This window comes from Cervus elaphus, chromosome 2 (genome assembly GCF_910594005.1).
Source record: "Cervus elaphus chromosome 2, mCerEla1.1, whole genome shotgun sequence".
In the NCBI taxonomy this organism is placed as follows: domain Eukaryota; kingdom Metazoa; phylum Chordata; class Mammalia; order Artiodactyla; family Cervidae; genus Cervus; species Cervus elaphus.
Genome location: NC_057816.1, coordinates 21,949,103 through 21,970,671, shown reverse-complemented (window position 1 = coordinate 21,970,671; position 21,569 = coordinate 21,949,103). Strand labels below are relative to the sequence as shown.

The 21,569-nt window shown below is 38.5% G+C and overlaps 1 protein-coding gene across 5 annotated transcripts in view; it reads left to right on the top strand.

Annotated features, from left to right (window-relative positions):
* CCDC15 (coiled-coil domain containing 15) overlaps window positions 1–20,941 on the top strand; it is a 47,295-nt gene extending 26,354 nt beyond the window's left edge. For 4 of the 5 annotated variants that reach the window (XM_043873954.1, XM_043873963.1, XM_043873938.1 and 1 more), the window contains 3 exons: window positions 18,682–18,858; window positions 19,367–19,515; window positions 20,793–20,941. In XM_043873954.1, the coding sequence (XP_043729889.1) occupies window positions 18,682–18,858; window positions 19,367–19,515; window positions 20,793–20,914 (448 nt within the window). In that variant the 3' untranslated portion in view covers window positions 20,915–20,941. Of the gene's footprint in view, window positions 1–18,681; window positions 18,859–19,366; window positions 19,516–20,792 lie in introns of those variants that run through there. The other variant, XM_043873972.1, reaches the window with a different exon arrangement.
* Window positions 20,942–21,569: the final 628 nt, after the last annotated feature.

Sequence of the window (21,569 nt, the reverse complement as noted above, 5' to 3'; positions counted from 1 at the left end):
CTACAGTTTATTTGTCCATTCACTTCCTGAAGGATATCTTCGTTTTCCCCCAAGATTTGGCAGTTATAATAAAGCTGCTTTAAACATCCATGTGTAGGTTTTGTGTGGGCATAAATTTTCAGCTCCTTCGGGTAAATAATGAGCACGTTTGCTAGATTATATGGTAAGAGGATGATCATTTTTCTAAGAAACTACTGCATACCAGGATCAAGTGGAATTTATTCTACAATTGCAAGGGTGGTTCAGATCCACAAATCAATCAGTGTGATACACCAGATTAACATAATGAATGATTAAGATCATGTGATTGTTTCAATAGATGCAGAAAAAGCACTTGGCAAAATTCAACATTCATTCATGATAAAAGCTCTCAACAAAGTGAATATAGAGGACATTTACCTTGACATAATAAAGGCCATATGTGACAAGTCCATAGCTGACATCATACTCCATGGTAAAAAGCTGAAAGCTTTTCCTTTAGGATCAGAAACAAGACAAGAATGCCTATTCTTGCCACTTCTATTCAACATAGTATAGGAAGATCCTAGCCTGAGCAGTTAGGTAAGAGAAATAAATAAAAGACATTAAATTGGAACGGAAGAATTAAAACTGTTACTTGAAAGAAGGCATCATTTACCAATATTAGGAATAAAAAAGAAGCCATTACTACAGAGCCTGGAAACATTAAATGTTGATAAGAAGACATTAGAAAATTTGAACACTTTGATGAAATAGATAAACTCTTAAAAATAACAAAATGAATGCAAGAAGAAATAGAAATCTGACTAACCCCACAAAAAAAAATCATTTATGGAATGTAAACAAATTAAATCACTTTTTGAAAAAAATCTTACCAAAAAGAAAAACTCAAGTTTAGATCCAGACTCAGATGTCTGCATTAGGGGATCCCAAATATTTAAGGGAAAAAATAACACCGGGGTTTATTTAAGCTATTCTAGAGGATGGAAAATAGTGAATACTTCCCAAACAATTGTAGAGGCCAACATAATCTTAGTACCAACCTGACAAGAACTTTATAAGAAAGCAACATTTATAGACTTAATTTCTCTCGTGAACATCAGTTTTACTTTAAATTAAAATAAGAAGACCTGGTGGCCTGTTAGGGGCACTGCTTCACCTATTAGCCCCTGACCTTAGGGCTTCTGCCCAGGCATCTGCCTTCTTCCCCAGGACGGCTTCTTAACTACCCCTGAACTTCTCCCAAGCCGTGGACCCAATGGAAGCAAAACTTTTTGCAAGAACAATGATGGTGAACACAGTGATTAAACATTCCAGGATGTTTAAGAATTGTCTTTCACTGGGAGAAATAAATAATTTTTTTCTATTCTTTCTGCATTTCAATTTTTTATTATTTATATATATGATTCTGGGAGCCTAAGCAGTAAGGGCCCCCTAGATTAATGTCTTGTTTTTTTGCTATAAAGACCACAAAGACTTCTTAAATTTTTATGTGGCAGTCCACTGGTGAGAATGGTTTTCCTGTGAGGTGTTTAGTAGTTCCTTTGGTATGTTTTTATTCTCACATTTTTTTCCCCCTTTGAGACATGTTATAATATTGTTGTCCTAAAAGCGACTTGGCAAAAGCTGCTGCAGTAAAAAAGTGTATGTGTATGTGTGTTTTGGATTGGGATTAAAAGAGAGAGGCTTGGAACAATCCTCATGAAGTTATGTAGGGTAGCTTTTAGGCAGAATTCTGTTTAAATAGTTCAAGGATCTTTTCTATTCTTAATGTTCTTTGGGACTGTAATTATATAATACCCTGGATAATAGTTTCAGAATCTAAGGACATTGGCTCTCAGGAAGTCCATTCTCATATCTAAGCCAGATTTGTCATACTATAATTTAGTCATTTTGCCATAATTATGATCTCATCTCCATCAAAAAGAAAAAAATCTGAATTCTGTGGTGCCCATATATAAGCATTTTTACAGACTTATCAGGCAAAACACAGAATGGAAATTGTAGTTCATCTAATTGAAGCCAAGACAGCTCTGCTGTGGGTATTTTATGTCTACCTTAAATCTTCTTATGACATGCCTACCACATGGTATAGTCAGTGGGGAATTCTTCTGTAGCTGTTCTGCTGACCTTCTTTGAAAGCTTTTCTGCTTAAGGCTTTTGTTTTATTGCCATTTTCTCAATGGATAATCTTTTTCTTGTTGGATTTATACTCTTGACCCCAGAAGAAATATGAAGGTCTCTGTCTTACAGATGGTATCAGAACATTAAATCTGTTGTCAATGACAGTTTGCAAATAATATAAAATTATTTTTTGCTTTTTACTGTTGAAGAAATGAAATTTATGCCCTTCTTTGCATGGGGGTTATTTGTTTTAACTTAAAGACAAAAACCACTTTAGCAGCATTCTAAAATAAACATATACCTGCTTTCTACATAGGAATTGATAGTAACCACTTTAGCTCACCCAGTTGTTATGAGAATCAAATGATATGTCTTCATTTATTCATTTAGCAGCTGTTTACTGAGAATCTATTAATTGGTAGACATGCTAGATTTAAAGCATACAAAATATGGAAGATATGATCACATCTTTCAAGGATCTTAGTAGATAGATTCCACTGACTAATGGAGAGGCAAATAAATGAATAATTATAGTGTGATATGTTAAGTATTACAAGACAATATAGCATGTGATTAAGAACCTGGGGAGATATGTGTTCAAGTCCTAGCTCTGCTGCCCACCAGCTTTGTGACTTTGGGAAAGTTACTTTCTATTAGTCCTAGTTTCTTCTCTATAAAACAGGTATAAGAGGAATATACACCTCAGAAAGTTGCTGTGAGGATTAAATGAGGTAACATGGCAAATGAACTTAGTGTAGAATCTGGCATGTGGTACATGCTCAATAAATGTTAGTTGCCAAATATTTAAGGGGAAAAAATAGCACTAAGTTTTACATAAAATATTCCAGAGAATGGAAAACAGGAATACTTGCCACATAATTATAGAAGCCAGTATAACCTTAAAATCAACCTGTCTTGGATATTAAAAGATAGCAATATTACAGACTAATTTCTTTGATCAACATAAATGTAAAAATATCAAGTAAAATAAAATCTTTCTTCTAATGTCAGTAGAAGGAAAAAACTATAAGAAGGAACGAGAGCACAGAGACTGTTTTGAACTCAAAATTGGGGTCCTGGTATAGCAGCACAGGGAAGACTTCCCGGGCTGAGCTGTGAAGGGATAGCGGAAGGGTATGAGACAGCTGGGACTGAGTGGACCAAGAGAAGGTAGGAACTCCAGCAGAAAGACTCACACTGTAAAAGGCGTAACACGAAAGAAAGAATATGACCCGTCTGAGTGGATGTGATTGGAGCTAATAGAATGGCAAGAGGTAGGCCTTATAAAATGAGGAAAGAGTATAAAGAACTGTGTATGTTATAAGAAGGATTTGGAATTTTATCCTGAAAACAGGAGCCACTTAGACACATTGTGAGGAATGGGTAAAATGGCTGAGACTAGATGTTAGGAGATTATTCTTTTTATTTTACAGATGAGAAAATGAGCCCCAGAGAGGTTAACTAAGTTGCCTAAGATAAAGATCATACTTAACAGTGGCAGAACTGGGATTCAATCCTGAATTTATTCAATTCCATCACCTAATTGCTTTGAAGTTTGTAACTTTAATAAGTTATAAGCCAGGGCCAGGGAGGCAGTGAGGAGGAGGCAGTTTTAAGAGCAAAAGACATAGAATTGATAAGATACTGCTAGAGAATTCAAAGATAAGTTCCAGGTTTATGGCTTAGGCCACCCTTAGCCCATTTACCTAATGAACTGCTTTGAAACAGATGTTCCAGCAAGGAGGTAGAGGTGGAGAAGATTAGTTTGGGGCAAATTGGATTTGAAGTGCCTAAAGGAAATTCAAGTAGAGCATCCAGTAGGAAATATTATGTTATTTTTAGTAATGATTTCAGAAATCACTAAGGAGGAATACTATCAGAATAAAGAAAGAGAGAAAAAGATTGAACAGGAAAACAGGATTGGCAGGCAGAGATTTAGACTGTGCTAGATTAGACTTTAATCCTGTTGTACCGAAGAGGAAGATTTCTTTCATCTCCTTAGGAAGTTATTTTTCTGGCAGACACCTCTTTTAACCCCTAAAATAAAGCTACTTCTTATTCTTGAATGCAGAGTTCCCTTTATTTGACAGTGTTAGTGTTGGCAGATTTCTGTGATTGCTCAAGAAGTATGAATTCATAGAGCCAAAAAGTCTTCAATTTTAGTTCTAAATCTCTATTACAAAGTTTAACTTTGTAAAGGATTAGTGGCATGACCTTATATGAAAGATGACTAACGAGAGTTTTTGAGTTGTTGTAATTATAAGAATGTATTTTTAGTGTACTTTGCCTGTGATACCGCTTTCTCTTAAGGATTCTTTTCAAAATGTAAATATTGCCATCTACTTGCTGTTATGCAAACACTCAGTGTAGCAAGTTGACAAATCAATTTGCAGAGTTTTATATTCTAATTCTCTTTTACTGAAAGTTTGACACTGGGTTTAGCATGACCTGAGAACCACTGTAATTGTATTCACGTCAGTGCCCTGGGAAAAACCCCTATGTTGACATTTTGATTTCCAACCTAATTAAGTTTCTGTTGTGTGTATCAACTAAAAGGTATATTTATGCAAGAAGCTCTAAAGACATTTGAGAGGTTTATAAAGTAATTGTTTTTATCAACTTTTTAAGTTGGTTTTGCCAATTTTTGTGGTTATGATCCTTTCTGAAACTGCTGTGTGGCAGTAGTTCTTCACTTGAGAATCAAACCAAAGCTGTGGATCCTTTTCCCAGATAAATACCTTTGAGATACTCAAGTGGAATGTCAAACTGGCAGGCAGTTAAATAGGTTTAAATCTCAGAGGAATGGTCTATGCTGGAGCTGGAGCTTAATGAGTTACAGATGATAGGGGTGGTCACAGAAGCAGATAGTATGCAAAAAGTCACCTAGGGAGAAGTCATAGAATAAGAAATGGAGAATGCCTTCTTCTAGGGTAAGAAATAGACATGGTATACTTCTGCTTATGTACTATGACCTTTTTGAGGGCCACAAACTATTTTAACATCTAAGATGTTTTGCTCCCTCGAATCAATTTTTGCTGCCTTGGGTATAATGTTACCCCTGTTGAGAATGTAAATGCTATATGGATTAACCTGTAGGCCACCAATGACCTTAGAGAGAGTTTTTTTGTGGAGTGATTGATGGGTCTTAAAAGCCATATTGGAGGGGAGAGGAGATCAGAGAGGAAAAGGCTGAACTCTTAAGATGTTTGACTATAAGAAGAGGACTGAGTAGTGGGGAGAAGGGGAAAGGGCTGAGTCCATCACTGCTAGTGATTGTCCTGTTACCAACAATTTCGAGTAATTTCCTGTTACCCACGTTTGAGAAACAACGCTGACATGTTTCCTTAGCTCTTAGTTTATAGGTATAGAGAATAAATGGTATAGAGAATTGTGTGTGTGTGTGCTAAGTCACTTGAGTCGTGTCTGATTCTTTGTGACCCTGTGGACTGCAATCCTCCAGGCTCCTCTGTCCAGTATTCTCCAGAATACTGGGGTGGGTTGCCATGCCCTCTTCCAGGGGATCTTCCTGACCCAGGGATCGAACCAGCGTCTCATGTCTCCTGCGTTGGCAGGCAGGTTCTTTACCACTACTGCTACCTGGGAAGCCTGTGGAGAATTATACCAGCAACTAAACTGTCTGTTTTTAGTCACTTGGCTCCATTTAAGTTTCACTCTTGAAAACCTGAGGCTTTCCTGGTGGCTCAGTGATAAAGAATTCACCTGCTAATGCAGGAAATGAGGATTTGATACCTGGGTGGGGAAGATGCCCTGGAGAAGGAGATGGCAACCCACTCCAGTATTCTTGCCTGAGAAATCCCATGGACAGAGGAGCCTGGTGGGCTACAGTCCATGGGGTTGCAAAACAGTCAGACACAACTAAATAACAGCAACAATCGAAAACCTCAGTTCGATTTCTCATCTGTAGAAAAATCTTTTCATATTTGTATTTTTCACCAGCTCAGGAGTTATTGAATTAATCACATATGAATGTCCTCAAAACATTTACTTTTTTAAACTGGCTCTCTTTGGGAAAAGATCTTTATGTAAATAGATCCTTAGTGAAGGTCACCTATGATCCTAGGCTCGTATTTAAACTTTTATACTTATTTAACCTCTTCCTTTTGTTCTCTTACTTATATCATGCATTATATTTTAAGAGAACAAATTAATGTATATTTTGAAGTCAATTGTGGGGAATTCTTTGGCAGTCCAGTGGTTAGGACTCTGCACATCTACTGTAGTAAGCACAGGTTCAATCCCTGGTCAGGGAAGTAAGGTCTTGCATGCTGAGCAGCATGGCCAAAAAAAGAAAATTCAGATGTGAATAATTATGTGTGCTGTGGCTCTTTTCCACGTTACCTTTCTCATGTTCCTAGTACACTGCCTGATACGCCTTTATATCTTGATCCTTACTAGGAATAAAATATCTTTCTACACAAGTTGGAGTATTGAGATTTCTTACTTCTACCTTGTTCCAGCTTTATATTGCATTTGCGTTTGATTGTGATCCCCTTCATGGATCACAGCCTTGTCGTGGTGAAGGGGCTTATGTAACGCAGTGAAGCTATGAGCCACCATACAGGGCCACCAAAGACAGACGGGTCATAGTGAAGAGTTCTGACAAAATGTGGTCCACTGGAGGAGGGAATAGCTAGTATTCTTGCCAGTTCTCCAGTGTTCTTGCTGTGAGAACCCCATGAACAGTATGAAAAAGCAAAAAGATATGACACTGGAAGATGATCCCCCCCAAGGCCAGAAGGTGTCCAGTATGCTACTGGAGAAGAGCCGAGGACAATTACCAATAGTTCCAGATAGAATGGAGCGACTGGGCCAAAGCAGAAACAATGCTCAGTTGCAGATGTGTTTGGTGGTGGCAGTAAAATCCAGTGTTGTAAAGAACGGTATTGCATAAGAACCTGGAATGTTAGGACCATGAATCAAGGTAAAGTGGACGTAGTCAAGTAGGAGATGGCAAGAGTGAACATCGACATCTTGGGAATCAGTTAACTAAAATGGAGAGGAAAGGGTGAATTTAATTCAGATGACCATTATATCTACTACTGTGGGCAAGAATCCATTGGAAAAAATGGAGTAGCCCTCATAGTCAACAAAAGAGTACAAAATGCAGGACATGAATACAGTCTCAAAAACACCAGAATGACCTCAGTTCATTTACAAAGTAAACCATTCAGTGTCACACTAATCCAAGTCTATGCCCCAACCACTAATTCCAAAGAAGCTGAAGTTGACCGGTTCTGTGAAAACCTACAACACCTTCTAGAACTAATACCAAAAAAAGATGTCCTTTTCATCATAGGAGATTGGAATGCAAAAGTAGGAAGTCAGGAGATACCTGGAGTAACAGGCAAGTTTGGCCTTGGAGTACAAAATGAAGCAGGACAAAGCCTAACAGTTTTGTCAAGAGAACACACTGGTCATAGCAAACGCCCTTTTCCAACAACGCAAGAGATGACTCTGCACATAGACATCACCAGATGGTCTCTGTGCATGCTCAGTCATGTTTGACTCTGTGGGACTCCATGGACTGTAGCCAGGTTCCTCTGTCCATGGAATTCTCCAGGCAAGAATACTGGAGTGGGTTGCCATGCTCTTCTCCAGGGAAGCTTCCCAACCCAGCGATCGTACCTGGGCCTCCTGCATTGTAGACAGATTCTTTACCGTCTGACCCACCAGGGGTTGCCATCCCAGACTGTCAATATCAAAATCAAATTGATTATATTCTTTGCAACCAAAGATGGAGATGCTCTATACAGTTAGCAAATAGAAGCCCTGGAACAGACTGTGACTCAGATCATCAGTTTCTTATTGCAAAATTCAGGCTTAAATTGAAGAAAGTAGGAAAAACCACAAGGCCATTTGGGTATGACCTAAACCAATCCAATATGATTGTACGGTGGAGGATCGAATAGATTCAAGGGATAAGATCTGGTAGACAGTGCCTGAAGAACTATGGATGGAGATTCTTAACATTGTACAGGAGACAGTGACCAAAACCATTACCAAAAAAAAAAAAAAGAAATGCACGAAGACAAAGCGGTTGTCTGAAGAGGCTTTACAAATAGCTGAGGAAAGAAGAAACTGAAAGGCAGGAGAGAAAGGAAAAAATGTACCCAACTGAATGCAGAGTTCCAGAGAATAGCAAGGAGAGACAAGAAGTCCTTCTTAAATGAACAGTGCACAGAAATTGAAGAAAACAACAGAATGGGGAAAACTAGAGATCTCTTCAAGAAAATTGGAGGTATCAGGAGAAAACTTTATGTAAGGATTGGCACGATAGTGAGGACAGAAGCAACCTAACAGAAACAGAAGAGATTAAGAAGCGGTGGCAAGAACACACAGAAGAACTATACGAAGAACTATACGAAAAACGTCTTAATGACCTGAAAACCATGATGGTGTAGTCACTCACCTAGAGCCAGACATCCTGTAGTGTGAAGTCAAGTGGGCCTTAGGAAGCATTACTATGAACAAAGCTAGCGGAGGTAATAGAATTCCAGCTGAGCTATGTAAAATCCTAGAAGATGATGCTGTTAAAGTGCTGTGCTCAGTACGTCAGCAACTTTGGAAAACACAGCAGTGGCCACAGGACTGGAAGAGATCAGTTTTCATTCCAACCCCAAAGAATGTTCAAATTGCTATACAGTTGTGCTCATGTTACATGCTAGCAAGGTTATGGTCAAAATCCTTCAAGCTAGGCTTCAGCGGTAGGTGAACTGAGAACTTCCAGATGTATAAGCTGATTTAGAAAAGGCAGAGGAATCAGAGATCAAATTGCCAACATTCATTGGAGAAGGCAAGGGAATTCCAGAGAAATTTGTACTGTTGCTTCATTGGCTACACTAAAGCCTTTAACTGTGTGGATCACAACATACTGTCTAAAATTCTTAAAGAGATGGGAATACCAGACCACCTTACCTGTCTCCTGAGAAACCTGTATGTGGGTCAAGAAGCAGCAGTTAGAACTGGACATGAAACAACTGACCAGTTCAAAACTGGGAAAGGAATACAAGACTATATATCATCACTCTGCTTTTTTAACTTCTATGTGGAGTACATCATGTGACGTGCCAGGCTGAATGAATCACAAGCTGGAATCAAGATTGCCAGGAGAAATATCAACCATCAGATATGGAGATGATACCACTTTAATGGCAGAAATTGAAGAGGAACTTTTTTCCTCGTCCCAGAAAATGAAGGAAGCTCTTTAGAGCTTCTTGATGAGGGTGAAAGAGGAAAGTAAAAAAGCTGGCTTAACACGCAACATTTGAAAACCTAACATGATATTCGGTCCCATCACTTTATGGCAAATAGATGGGGAAAAAGTGGAAGCAGTGACAGATTTTATTTTCTTGTGCTCCAAACTCACTGCAGACAGTGACTGAAGCCTTAAAATTAAAAGACACTTGCTCTTTGAAAGGAAAGCTATGACAAACCTAGGCAGTGTATTAAAAAGCAGAGATATCACTTTGCCGACAAAGGCCTGTATAGTCAAAACTATGCTTTTTCCAGTAGTCATGTACAGATGTGAGAGTTGGACCATAAAGAAGGCTGAGCGCTGAAGACTTGATGCCTTTGAACTCTGGTGTGGAGAAAACTCTTGAGTAGTGTCCATTGGACAGCAAGGAGATCAAACCTCAAGTCCAATCCTAAGTCCATCCTAAAGGAAATCCACCCTGAATATTCATTGGAAGGAGTGATGCTGAAGCTAAAGCTCCAAAACGTTGGTCACCTTATGCAAAGAGCTGACTCACTGGAAAAGACCCTGATGCTGGGAAATATTGAGGGCAGGAGGAGAAGGGGACAACAGAGGATGAGATGGTTAGATAGCATCGCCGACTCAGTAGGAGACAGTGAAGGACAGGGGAGCCTGGTGTGCTGCAGTTCATGGGGTCCCAAAGAGTCAGACATGACTTAGCAACTAAACAATGACAACAACATACCATAAAAGCTATTTTTATGTTGTAGACTGTTTGAGGAATACTCCTAGTAGACTTATAGCTCAAGAAAGAATGGCAAGTGTGCCCAACAGTTATAAGAAAATCTTTGTTTAGAGTGGACTTGTCACCTCTACTGAGGTGACAGAATCTGGATGAACTTAGTCGCACATCAAGTTTCTTGTACTTTTCCAGTGCCTGATCTTTGAGCCTTTGTAGGACAGCTTCCTGGTTTTTACTGTATACCTGTATTAATCTAACAAAGGAAGCCCAGAATTCCCCTGGAGTAAACAGGCTGCTACAAATGGATAGAAGCCCAGAATTTTCAGCAGACCATGCTTTGTTGAAGAGGTGTGTGAGTTGACCTAATACTAGTGTTCAGAAAATAGCAGCTCATTTGTTTCAAAGTCATTTTTAGCAATTGACATTATCAGCATACATCTGTAAGTTCTAGTCTTGAATTATGTTGCTTTTAAAAAAAAATATATTTACTTATTTGGCTGTGTCAGGTCATAGTTGTGGCATGCAGGGTCTTTCGTTGAGGTACGTGGGTTCTCTCATTGTGGCACAGGCTCAGTAGTTGCAGGGCACAGGCTTAGTTGCTTGGTGGCATGTGGGATCTTAGCTTGCCATCCAGGGATTGAATCTGTGTTCTCTGCATTGCAAGGCGGATTCTTTACCACTGAACCATGAGGAAAGTCCTGAATTAGTTATATTTCTTAACAAAAGCTCTAAAGTTAGGTTTTCTGACAATTTTCTCATTGTACAACTAGAAGGTGTTTTTTGCTCTCTGCTAGAAGGTGTTTTTTCAAAATAAGTATAATTGATGTTCAGTAAACTGCACACATACAGTTTCACACGTACACAGACACACACGTGAAATGACTGTCGTAGTCAGGACAGTGAACACGCCGATCACCCTCAGGCTTCCGCGTGCCCTTGGCGGTTCCTCTCCCTGCGCAGCCCGCGCTTCCTCAGGCAGCTGCTTGCTCGCTGTGTGTCTGTAGACCAGTGTGCAGCGTGGACTCCTGTGCCCAGCGCCTTGTATCTTAAATAAATTACATTGGCTTGTAGTCGCTGTACAGTGTTGTGTTCGCTTCTTGCTGTCCAGCAGAGTGAGTCAGTCACACGCATACACGTGCCCCCTCCTATGTGGGCTCCCTTCCCCCGGCCCCCACAGAGCCCTGAGCAGAGCCCGCTGAGCCGTGTGGCAGGCTCTCCTCAAGTCACCTGCTCTGTACTTAGTAGGGTACATGCCAGTCCCAGTCTCCCAGTCCATCCCATCCCCCTTGGCACCCGTGAGTGTGTTCTCTGTGTCTGTGACTGTATTTCTGCTTTGCACATAAGTTCATCTCTGTCATTTTTCTAGATTCCACACATAAGCAATATTATGCAATATTTGTTTTTTTCTTTCTGACTGAGTTCACCTTCTGTGACAGTCTCTAGATCCATCTACATCTCTGCAAATGGCAGTATGCTGTCCCTTTTATGGTTGAGTAATATTTCGTTGTATATATGTATCACATCTTCTTTATCCATTCCTCTGTCAATGGACATCTGGATTGCTTCCATGTCCTGACTATTTTAAATAGTGCTGCAATAAACACCAAGAGTGCATGCATCCTTTCAAACTATGATTTTCTCTGGATATATACCTAGGAGTGGGATTGGCCCAGTTCCTTTTTTAAAAAATTAATTTTATTTTGTGGAGGTTGCACTGGGTCATCATTGCTGTGTGTGGGCTCTCTCTAGTTGCGGAGAGTGGGGACTACTCTCTAGTTGGAGCGTGTGGACTTCTCCTTGTAGTGGCTTCTCGTTGTGGAGCACAGGCTGTCAGTGTGAGGGCTTCAGTCGTTGCAGCACACGGGCTCAGTAGTTGCATCTCACAGGCTCAGTCGTTGCATCTTGTGGGCTCCAGAGCATAGGCTCGGTAGTTGTGGCTCATGGGTTTAGTTGTTCTGCTGCAGTTGGGATCTTCCAGGACCAGGGATTGAACCCCTATCCCCTGCATTGGCAGGCAGACTCCTATCCACTGTACCACCAGGGAAGTCCTGGCCTACCTCCTTTTATGCAGAGTAATTATTTTGAAGATTTGTCTTTGTTGTGGTGGTATCAAGAGTTTATTCCTTTTTCTTATAAGACAGTATTCCATTGTTTGGATATACCACAATTTGTTTATACATTCAAAGGTTGATGGACATTTGGGTTGTTTCCAGTTTGGGGCTAGTACAGATAAAGCTGCAGTCTTTGGAAATATGTTACCTTTTCTCTTGGGTGAATACCTGAGAGTGGACTGGATCATCATGGTAGGTATATATTTCAGTGTTTAAAGAAACTGTCCAATGGTTTTCTAAAGTAGTTGTACCACTTTATGTTAGCACCAGCAGTGTAAGAGTGTTCAAGTTCCCTTACATCATTGCCAACACTTAGTATGATCAGTCTTTTTCATTTTGGCCATTTGAATAGGGTATGTAGTGATACCTCATTGTGGTTTTAGTTTACATTTCTTAAATGACTAAAGAGATTGTACTTTTGGTGTCATAGTCAAGAAATCATTGCCTAACCCAAGGTCACAAAAATTTGTTGTTATTTTCTTCTAGAAAGATTATCATTTAAGTCTGTGATCCAGTTTGAGTTCATTTCATATGTAGTGTGAAGTGGTGTTTTTTGTTTATGGATATCCTCTTGCTGAAGTTATTCTTTCTCCACTGCATACTTTAGTGCATTTGTCAAAAGTCAATTGTCCAACGAACAGTAAAAGAGAAGATTGATAAGTTGGACTTCATCAAAATTAAAAACTATAAAGAAGGTGAAAAAAACAACTAAAGATGGGAGAAATTATTTGCAAATCATTTATCTGATGAGAGACTTGGAGTCAGAATATATAAAAGGACTCTTACAACTCAGTAATAAAAAGATAACCCAATTAAAAAGTAGACAAAGGATTTAAATAGACATTTCTCCTCAGGAAATAATATATAAATGGCTAATAAGCATTTGAAAATATACTCAGCAGCATCAGTGCTTCTAATGAATATTCAGGGTTGATTTTCTTTAGGATTGATTGATTTGATCTCCTTGCAGTCCAAGGGACTCTCAGGAGTCTTCTCCAGCACACAGTTCAAAGGCATCAATTCTTCAGCACTGAGCTTTTTTTATTGTCTAGCTCTTACATCCATACATGACTACTGGAAAAACCATAGCTTTGACTATATGGATCTTTGTAGGCAAAGTAAGGTCTCTGCTTTTTAATAGACTGTCTAGGTTTGTCATTGCTTTTCTTACAAGGAGCAAGCGTCTTTTAATTTCATGAGGATATTGATCAAGTCTGTATCTTTGCCATGTTTATGCCTGGTTTTTCTATCAATCATTGAGAGAGGGTATTAGAAATCTCTGCCTTAACTGTGGATTTATAGTATCTTCTTTGCAATTCCATAAGCCTTTGCTTCACGTATTTTGAAGCTCTTTTATTAGATACATAAAAGTTTGGGATTGTTACGTCTTCTCAGTTAATTGACTCTGTAATTATGAAATGACCTTTATCTCTGATAGTTTATTTTCTGAAATCTACATTGTCGGATATTAATATAGCTATTCCAACCTTCTTTTAACTAGTGCTAGCATATTTTTTGCATTTCTTGTATTTTTAATCTGTTTCTTTGTATTTAAAGTGCATTTCTTGTCAGCAGTGTGTAGTTGAATCAAATCCTACAATTTTTCCAGCCCAGGTTGGATGCATGAGACAAGTGCTCAGGGCTGGTGCACTGGGAAGACCCAGAGGGATGGGATGGGGAGGGAGGTGGGAGCGGGGATCAGGATGGGGAACACATGCAAATCCATGGCTGATTCATGTCAGTGTATGGCAAAAACCACTACAATATTGTAAAGTAATTAGCCTCCAACTAATAAAAATAAATGAAAAAACATCAAACAAAAACCAAATCCTACAATTTTTTTTGTATCTGACAATCTCTTCCTTTTAATTGGGTGTTTAGATTATTTACTTTTAACATGATTATTGGTAGGGTTTGATATGTTACCTTGCTGTTTGTCCCATTTCTCCTTAGTTCTCTTTTTATACCTTTTTTGAATTACTTTTATATTTTTATGATTCTATTGCATCTCCCTTTTTGGCCTGTAAGCTATGTATGACATTTTTGTTATTTTATTGGTTGTTCTAGGATTTATAGGGCTTCCCATGTGGCTCAGTGGTAAAGAATCCACCGGCTAGTGCATGAGACTCAGATTTAATCCCATGGAGTAGGAAATGGCAGCTCACTCCAGTATTCTTGCCTGGGAAATTCCGTGGATAGAGGAGCCTGGCAGGCTCTAACCCATGGGGTTGCAAAGAGCTGGACACAGCTGAGAGACTGAGCATGCACACACTAGGGTTTATAGTTGTACATCTCTTAACTCTTCACACTCTACCTTTAAACGATATTATACTATTTCACATATAATGTAAACATTTTAATGTAAGAATCTTAGAGTAGTGTACTTCCATTTCTCTCATCCAACCTTTATACTATTGTTATACATTTAACTTTTACATATGAAATACATTGTTATTTTTGTTAAAGAAGTCTGTTACTATTTAAAAGAGATTTAACTAATAAGAACCTTACACATATTCCCTAAAGTGTCCTTTCGTTCTTGTCTGAAAGATAACCTTCAACATTCCCTGCCGCTGTGGGCCTCCAGGCATGCCTTGTTCTCCTGTGCTGTGCTCTGCTGTACTTTGCAGATACTGCATTTTTCTACAAACTGAAGGTGTGTGGCAACCTTGTGTTGAGCTAGTCTGCTGGTGCCAATTAGTTTTAAATTAAGGCATGTACATTGTGTTACCACACACTTAAGAGACTACAGTGTAAACAGAATTTTATATGCACTGGGAAACCAAAAACTTCATGTGATGTGCTTTATCTCAAGCTTCCCTTTATTACAGTGGTCCAGAACCACGCCTGTACTGTCTCTGGGTTATGCCCATACTGGGGATGAATTCTTTCAGGTTTTGAACATCTAGAAACAACCTGATTTCATTTTTTTCCCTTCATTTATTCATTTATTTATGTGACGTGGTTTTTTTTGTCTTTTGATGGTAAAAAAACATGTATAATTTACCATTGTAACCATGTTTAAGTGTACAGTTCAGTAGTGTTCATAAACAAATAAACATATCCATATTGTTGTGAATATAGTATGAGGTGATAATCTCATTGAGATTTTGATTTGCATTTGAATGAAGATTCGTGATGTTGAGCAGCTTTTCTTATGTTTGTGAGTCATTTATAGATCATCTTTGTAGAAATATCTATTCCAGTCTTTTATTGGATTCATTGCTTTTTTGTGTTAAATTTTTGGATTGTCTCCCTGTGGTTTATTTTGGATAATTTCTATCATTATGCTTTCAGATTTAGTTCTGCAATGTTTAACCTGCTAGAAATCCCATCCAGTGTATTTTTTTTAATAAAGAATTTATTTTTATAGAGCAGTTTAGGTTCATGGCAAAATTGAGAGGAAGGTAGAGCAATTGTCCATATGTACTGTCCCCTGACATTCAGAGCCTCCTCCATTATCAACGTTCCCCACCAGTGTGGTACAACTAACACGTGATAAGCCTGCACTGATACATCATTATCAACCAAAGTTTATAATTTACATTAGGGTTCACTCTTGGTGTTGCACATTTATGGGATTGGGCAAATGTATAATGACTTGTATCCATCATTAAGTATCACATAGAATAGTTTTACTACTCTGAAACTCCTTTTTTTTTTTTTTTTTTTTTTTTCAGTGGGTTTTGTCATACACTGACATGAATCAGCAATAGATTTACACGTATTCCCCATCCCGATCCCCCCCTCCCACCTCCCTCTCCACCCGATTCCTCTGGGTCTTCCCAGTGCACCAGGCCCGAGCACTTGTCTCATGCATCCCACCTGGGCTGGTGATCTGTTTCACCATAGATAGTATACATGCTGTTCTTTCGCAACATCCCACCCTCACCTTCTCCCACAGAGTTCAAAAGTCTGTTCTGTACTTCTGTGTCTCTTTTTCTGTTTTGCATATTGGGTTGTCGTTACCATCTTTCTAAATTCCATATACATGTGTTAGTATGCTGTAATGATCTTTATCTTTCTGGCTTACTTCACTCTGTATAAGGGGCTCCAGTTTCATCCATCTCATTAGAACTGGTTCAAATGAATTCTTTTTAACGGCTGAGTAATATTCCATGGTGTATATGTACCACAGCTTCCTTATCCATTCATCTGCTGATGGGCATCTAGGTTGCTTCCATGTCCTGGCTATTATAAACAGTGCTGCGATGAACATTGGGGTGCACGTGTCTCTTTCAGATCTGGTTTCCTCAGTTACTCTGAAACTCCTTTATGTTCTGCCTGCTCACCTTCTTTCCCTCTCTCCAACCCCAGCTTCTGGCAACCACTGATCTTTCACTGTCTCCATTGTTTTACTCTTTCCAGAATGTCATATGGTTAGAATCATACAGTATGTAGCCTTTTGAGATTGGCTTCTTTCACTTAGTAATAGGCATTTACGTTGAATGTCTCTTCATGACTTGATAGCTCATTTCTTTTTAGTACTGAATAATATTTTGTTGTCTGAAAGTACAACAGTTTATTTATCCATTCATCTACTGAAGGACATATTGGTTTCTTCCAGCATTTGGCAAATAAACTATTTCAAACATCCATGCGCAGGTTTTGTGTGGGTGTAAGTTGTGTAAATACCAAGGGGTACTGCTGGATTGTGTGGTGTTTGATTTTGTCAAATGCTTTCTCTGTATCTTTTTATAGAATCGTGATTTTTCTTATTTAGCTTTTGATGTGATCTATTACATTAATTGATTTTTTTCATGTTGAACCAGCCTTTCATTCTTGGCCTAAATTCCTTTTGATCGTGATATATGTGTGCATTGTTAGATTCGATTTGCTAATATTTTTGAGGATTTTTGCCTCTTGTTCATGAGAGATATTGGTAATACTTTCTAATATCTTTATCTGGTTTTGATTTTAGAGTAATGCTGACCTCATAGAATGAGTTAAGAAGCATGCTTTCTGCTTCTGTCCACTGAAAGAGATTGAAGAGGTTTGGTGTAATCTCTTCCTTAATTGCTTGGTGAGCCCATCTGGGCCTGGGGCTTTCTGTTTTGGAAGGTTACTAATTATTAATTCTATTTCTTTAATACATAGACTTATTCTCCAGTGTATTTTTTATTTCAGAAATTGTAGTTTTCATCTTGATAAGTTGATTTCAGTCTTCTTTATGTCTAAACTTTTTGAACATACAGGATCTGTTAATAGTTTTACTATCTTGTTTTAATGTCTTTCTATGCTAATTCTAATCGCTGTCTATTCTAGGTTGATTTTGAGTGGTTGATTACTCTCTTCATTATGAATTGTATTTGCCTGCCTCTTTGCATGCCTGGTAATTTTTGATTAGACGTCCAACATTGAATTTACCTCATTGGTTACTGGTTATCTTTGTATTCTTGTAAAATTTTTCTGAGCTTTGTTTAGGGATGCAAAAGGAAATGGCAACCCACTCCAGGATTCTTGCCTGGAAAACCCCATGCACAGAGGAGCTTTGTGGGCTACAGTCCTCGGGGTCGCAAAGAGTCAGACGCGACTGAACAACGAGCACTTTTGTTTAAGTTGCTTTGGGGCTTTGCTTTTACAGTGCTGGTTGTGTCTGGAACAATCGTTATTCCCCACTGCTGAGGTAGAGTCTTCCTGAAAACTCTACCCAATGCCTGTACATGGTGAGTTTCTCAAGGCTTAACGTGGTGGGAACAGTCTCCATTCTGTGCCGTGTGAGCACAGGACACTGTTCGCTGTTCCTCTCTTGGAAGGCTCTGTCCTTGGTCTCAGATCTTGTCCTCACATGCATGCTCAGTGCTCTGCTGTGTATTCGGAGGAGCCCCCCCAGATCTCTGGGGTTCTCTCTCTGAGCAGCTCTCTCCCCTGGGTTTACTCTGGTTGCTTTTGTGTCCCTGCACTTTCAGCGTCGTCTCCCCAGCTCAGCAGATCTACCAGGCCCCACCTCAACTCGCCTGCCCTGTGCTGCTGCTGCCTGGAAACTTCCAAGGCAGTGAGCTGGGGCACTTGTAGGACTCACTGCATTTGTTCTCCATCTGCCAAAGATCACTGTCTTTCATTGCTGAATATCCAGTGTCTAGCAAACCATTGTTTTTTTTGTTTGTTTGTTTTTGGTCTGGTTGGTTTCTGGGTTGATTTGTTGTTTTATTTATTTGGTTTTTTAAGGTGGTAGGGCAAATCCAATCCCCGTTAATCCATTTTAGCTAAAAGCAGAAGTCCTGTCTACTTGTAATTTTAACCTCAGAAAGTTCTTGTGTTAGAATTTTTACAGGAACACTCTTTTAGTAGTAACTATTGGTCATTTCCATTCAAGAGACTATGTGTACGCATGAGCAATGAGATAAACTTAAATCAGCCAGCAGGGAGTTTTGAAGCTTTTCTAGGGTTGTTAAACTGATTTCCTGACTCCCCTGTTTCTGGGAATTTCTTGAGGTATTTGGATCTAAAAGCTAATTCTAAATAATGATTTGATGAAATTCCTAACCATGTTATGATTTTATTCTCAGAATTAAGAAAAAGAAAGAGCAGCAACGTTATGCTGAAGAACAGAGGATATTAAGAATGAAATCCCATGAAGAACCATGTTCAGAGGAGAAGATGAGTGATATATTAGCCCAACTACAGCTTGAGGAAATAAAAGGAGCCAGAGAAAAACAACAGCAGAAAGAAAAAGAATACCAAAGGTACTTTGGAAAGTTCTACATGAAATTTTGACCCTGGAGGAGACTTGTTAGGAAGTCGGTATTCTCATTTTCCTTAAAATGAATTGACTATGTCTTTTTATGCTTTAGGAGGTACAGAACTTCATCACGTTTCTTTTTTTTTTAAAGACTTTTTTTTTTGATGTGGACCATTTTTTAAAGTCGTTATTGAATTTGTTATAATATTGTTTCTGTTTTATGTTCTTTGGCTGTTTTTGGCCATAAGGCATGTGGGATCCTAGCTCCCCGACCAGGGATCGAACCCTCACCCTGTGCATCAGAAGGTGAACAGATTTCTTGATTGCCTGATACCTCTCTGGAATCAGAGAGCACTACATTTTTCCTTGTACTGCTTCCTAGTACGCAGAGGAAGGATTGAGGCACAGTGATACGAAATAGTTTTAACAGTTCGAGCTAGGAGTCAAATAAGGACTCATGCTCATTCTCTTCCTAGTGGTTTACTTTGCTTGGTCATTCTGTATTTTTGTAGATATGTAGAAGCTTTAAGAGCCCAGATCCAGGAGAAAATGCGGCTATATAATATTACTTTACCTCCACTCTGCTGCTGTGGTCCTGATTTTTGGGATGCTCATCCTGATACCTGTGCCAACAATTGTATTTTCTATAAAAACCACAAAGGTAAGTGTCTTCAAGGAATGGTTGGGGCCTGGTGGCAGATAAAAAATAACAAGAGTAAAAGAAGTGATTGTAGTAGAAATTAGCATTTATTGACTTAAGTGCTTATTATATATCAAAGACTGTTATACCCCCTTTACAAAACAACTCTGAGGCAATAAAAATAGTTATAGTGAGTTATATTTCTCTTTGAGATATGTTATCTTCTTGTCTTCACTTATGCTGGGGAAATAGTTCTAGCCCATTGTACAGTAATGAGACTAGGGTTGCAGGTCCTCCTGTAAATGAAGAAGATTAGAGGTTTATAGCTATCTAAGTTAGGCCTCTGTCCAGTTGAATACCCTGTTATCCAAATTCTTGAATGTTATCTAACATAGACTTATCATCTGTATATTATTTATAATGTGTGTATATCCACATTAGACTGCCAGTTCTGCTAGGGGTCACTGAGAAACATGAGGACCAATATAAACTCTGTTAGGAATACCAGCTAGAAGAAATGGAGTCATTTCCTATTGTCACTAATATTTCTCTTTCCTGTCCATTCTTAAATGTATTGATTTACATAGTATAGAGATTATAGAGGCTTCATACACACACCGAAAATATTGGCGGTGTTTGTATTCCTAATGTTCCATCTGCGATATGAGTTTCTTATCAGTCCTGTGAATTATGTTTTAAAAACACACTTCTGATTGTGCCGTTCCCCTATCATCAGACCTGTAGGACTTACCACTGAAGTACAAAATACAGTGCATAGCCAGCATATTTTCTCTCTGGCTCCAGGCAACACTCCAGCCATATCGAACCTGCTATTGTCAGTACACACCACATTTTTTTTTAATATATCCTTGTACCCCCACACACTCATTTCTTTGCCTAGAAGACCTTCTTTTCTTTACTTCTATTAATCCTTCAAGACCATCTTAAATGTTACTGATTCTTTTTTTTTTTTTTTTTTGGAATGTTGCCACTTCTGGAAATCTTTTTCATCCTCTCCTAGTTTCTTTCTCATTTTGAACTTCATGCTGTGATGACATTTTGTATATGCCTCTGGTTTAGAAATAGTACACTGCAATTTAATTTTTGTGTCCATCCTCTCATGATCTTTTCTGTAATCATAGAGTACTTGGCATGTGGTAAATACTCAATACTTACTCAATGGGTTGTTAAAGTTAATGCCTATGAGACTGGGCAGAGAAGCAGTACTAATAGGAAGAGGTTGGGAGAACTGTTTAGAATCCTACTTCATTCATCACTATGTTAATCTTTATTTGCAGCGTATACCCGGGCACTACATTCAGTCATCAATTCCTGTGACATCCCTGAGGGGAACTCAGATCTTCGAGTTGCCATTCATAATTTTGCTTCTGCACATAGACGGACTTTGAAAAACCTGTAATAAGAATCTGAAATCAACTGTTAGTATTTCAACCTTCACTTAAAATCTACCCCAAGAGATTATTTTAGGAAAAATTGTCAAAGTGTATAAGATGTGTAATCTGGAAAGAAAGACTGTCCCACACAATTGGTATCTTTTTAATTAAATCATGACCATTATTTCACTCTGTGCTTGGGACCAAGATTGAAAATTGGGTTCCAGACTTGTCTCATTACTGTAAACAATCTGGTGTGTATTGTTTTAAAAATGATCACTCAGACTGGTGAGGTTTCTCTCACTTTGCTCTGCTCTGCTTAGAAGAGATTATTAAAAATCTTTGAGGTTATCTCATTTATTATCTTTATATAACTGTACCACTTGAATCTTGACAAAATTAAAAATGTTTGGATGAAGGAGAAGAGAAGATGAAGAAATGAATTTCTGAGCACCAGTGGCCATATTGCTGTTAGCTTTTCTGGTTGTGTACAGTAGTTAGAGATGAGAATAATCTGAATTTGATGTATGTTTATTCCTCAAAATTTTTTCTCTCTTGTTTTTAAATTTATTACCTCTTTCCCCATTCAGTGATGATGAACACAGGACTTTTTACTTTTATAATTTTTATAGCAAAAAAAGGCAAATAAACCCTCTGCCTTTTGAGCATCTTTTATGTGAA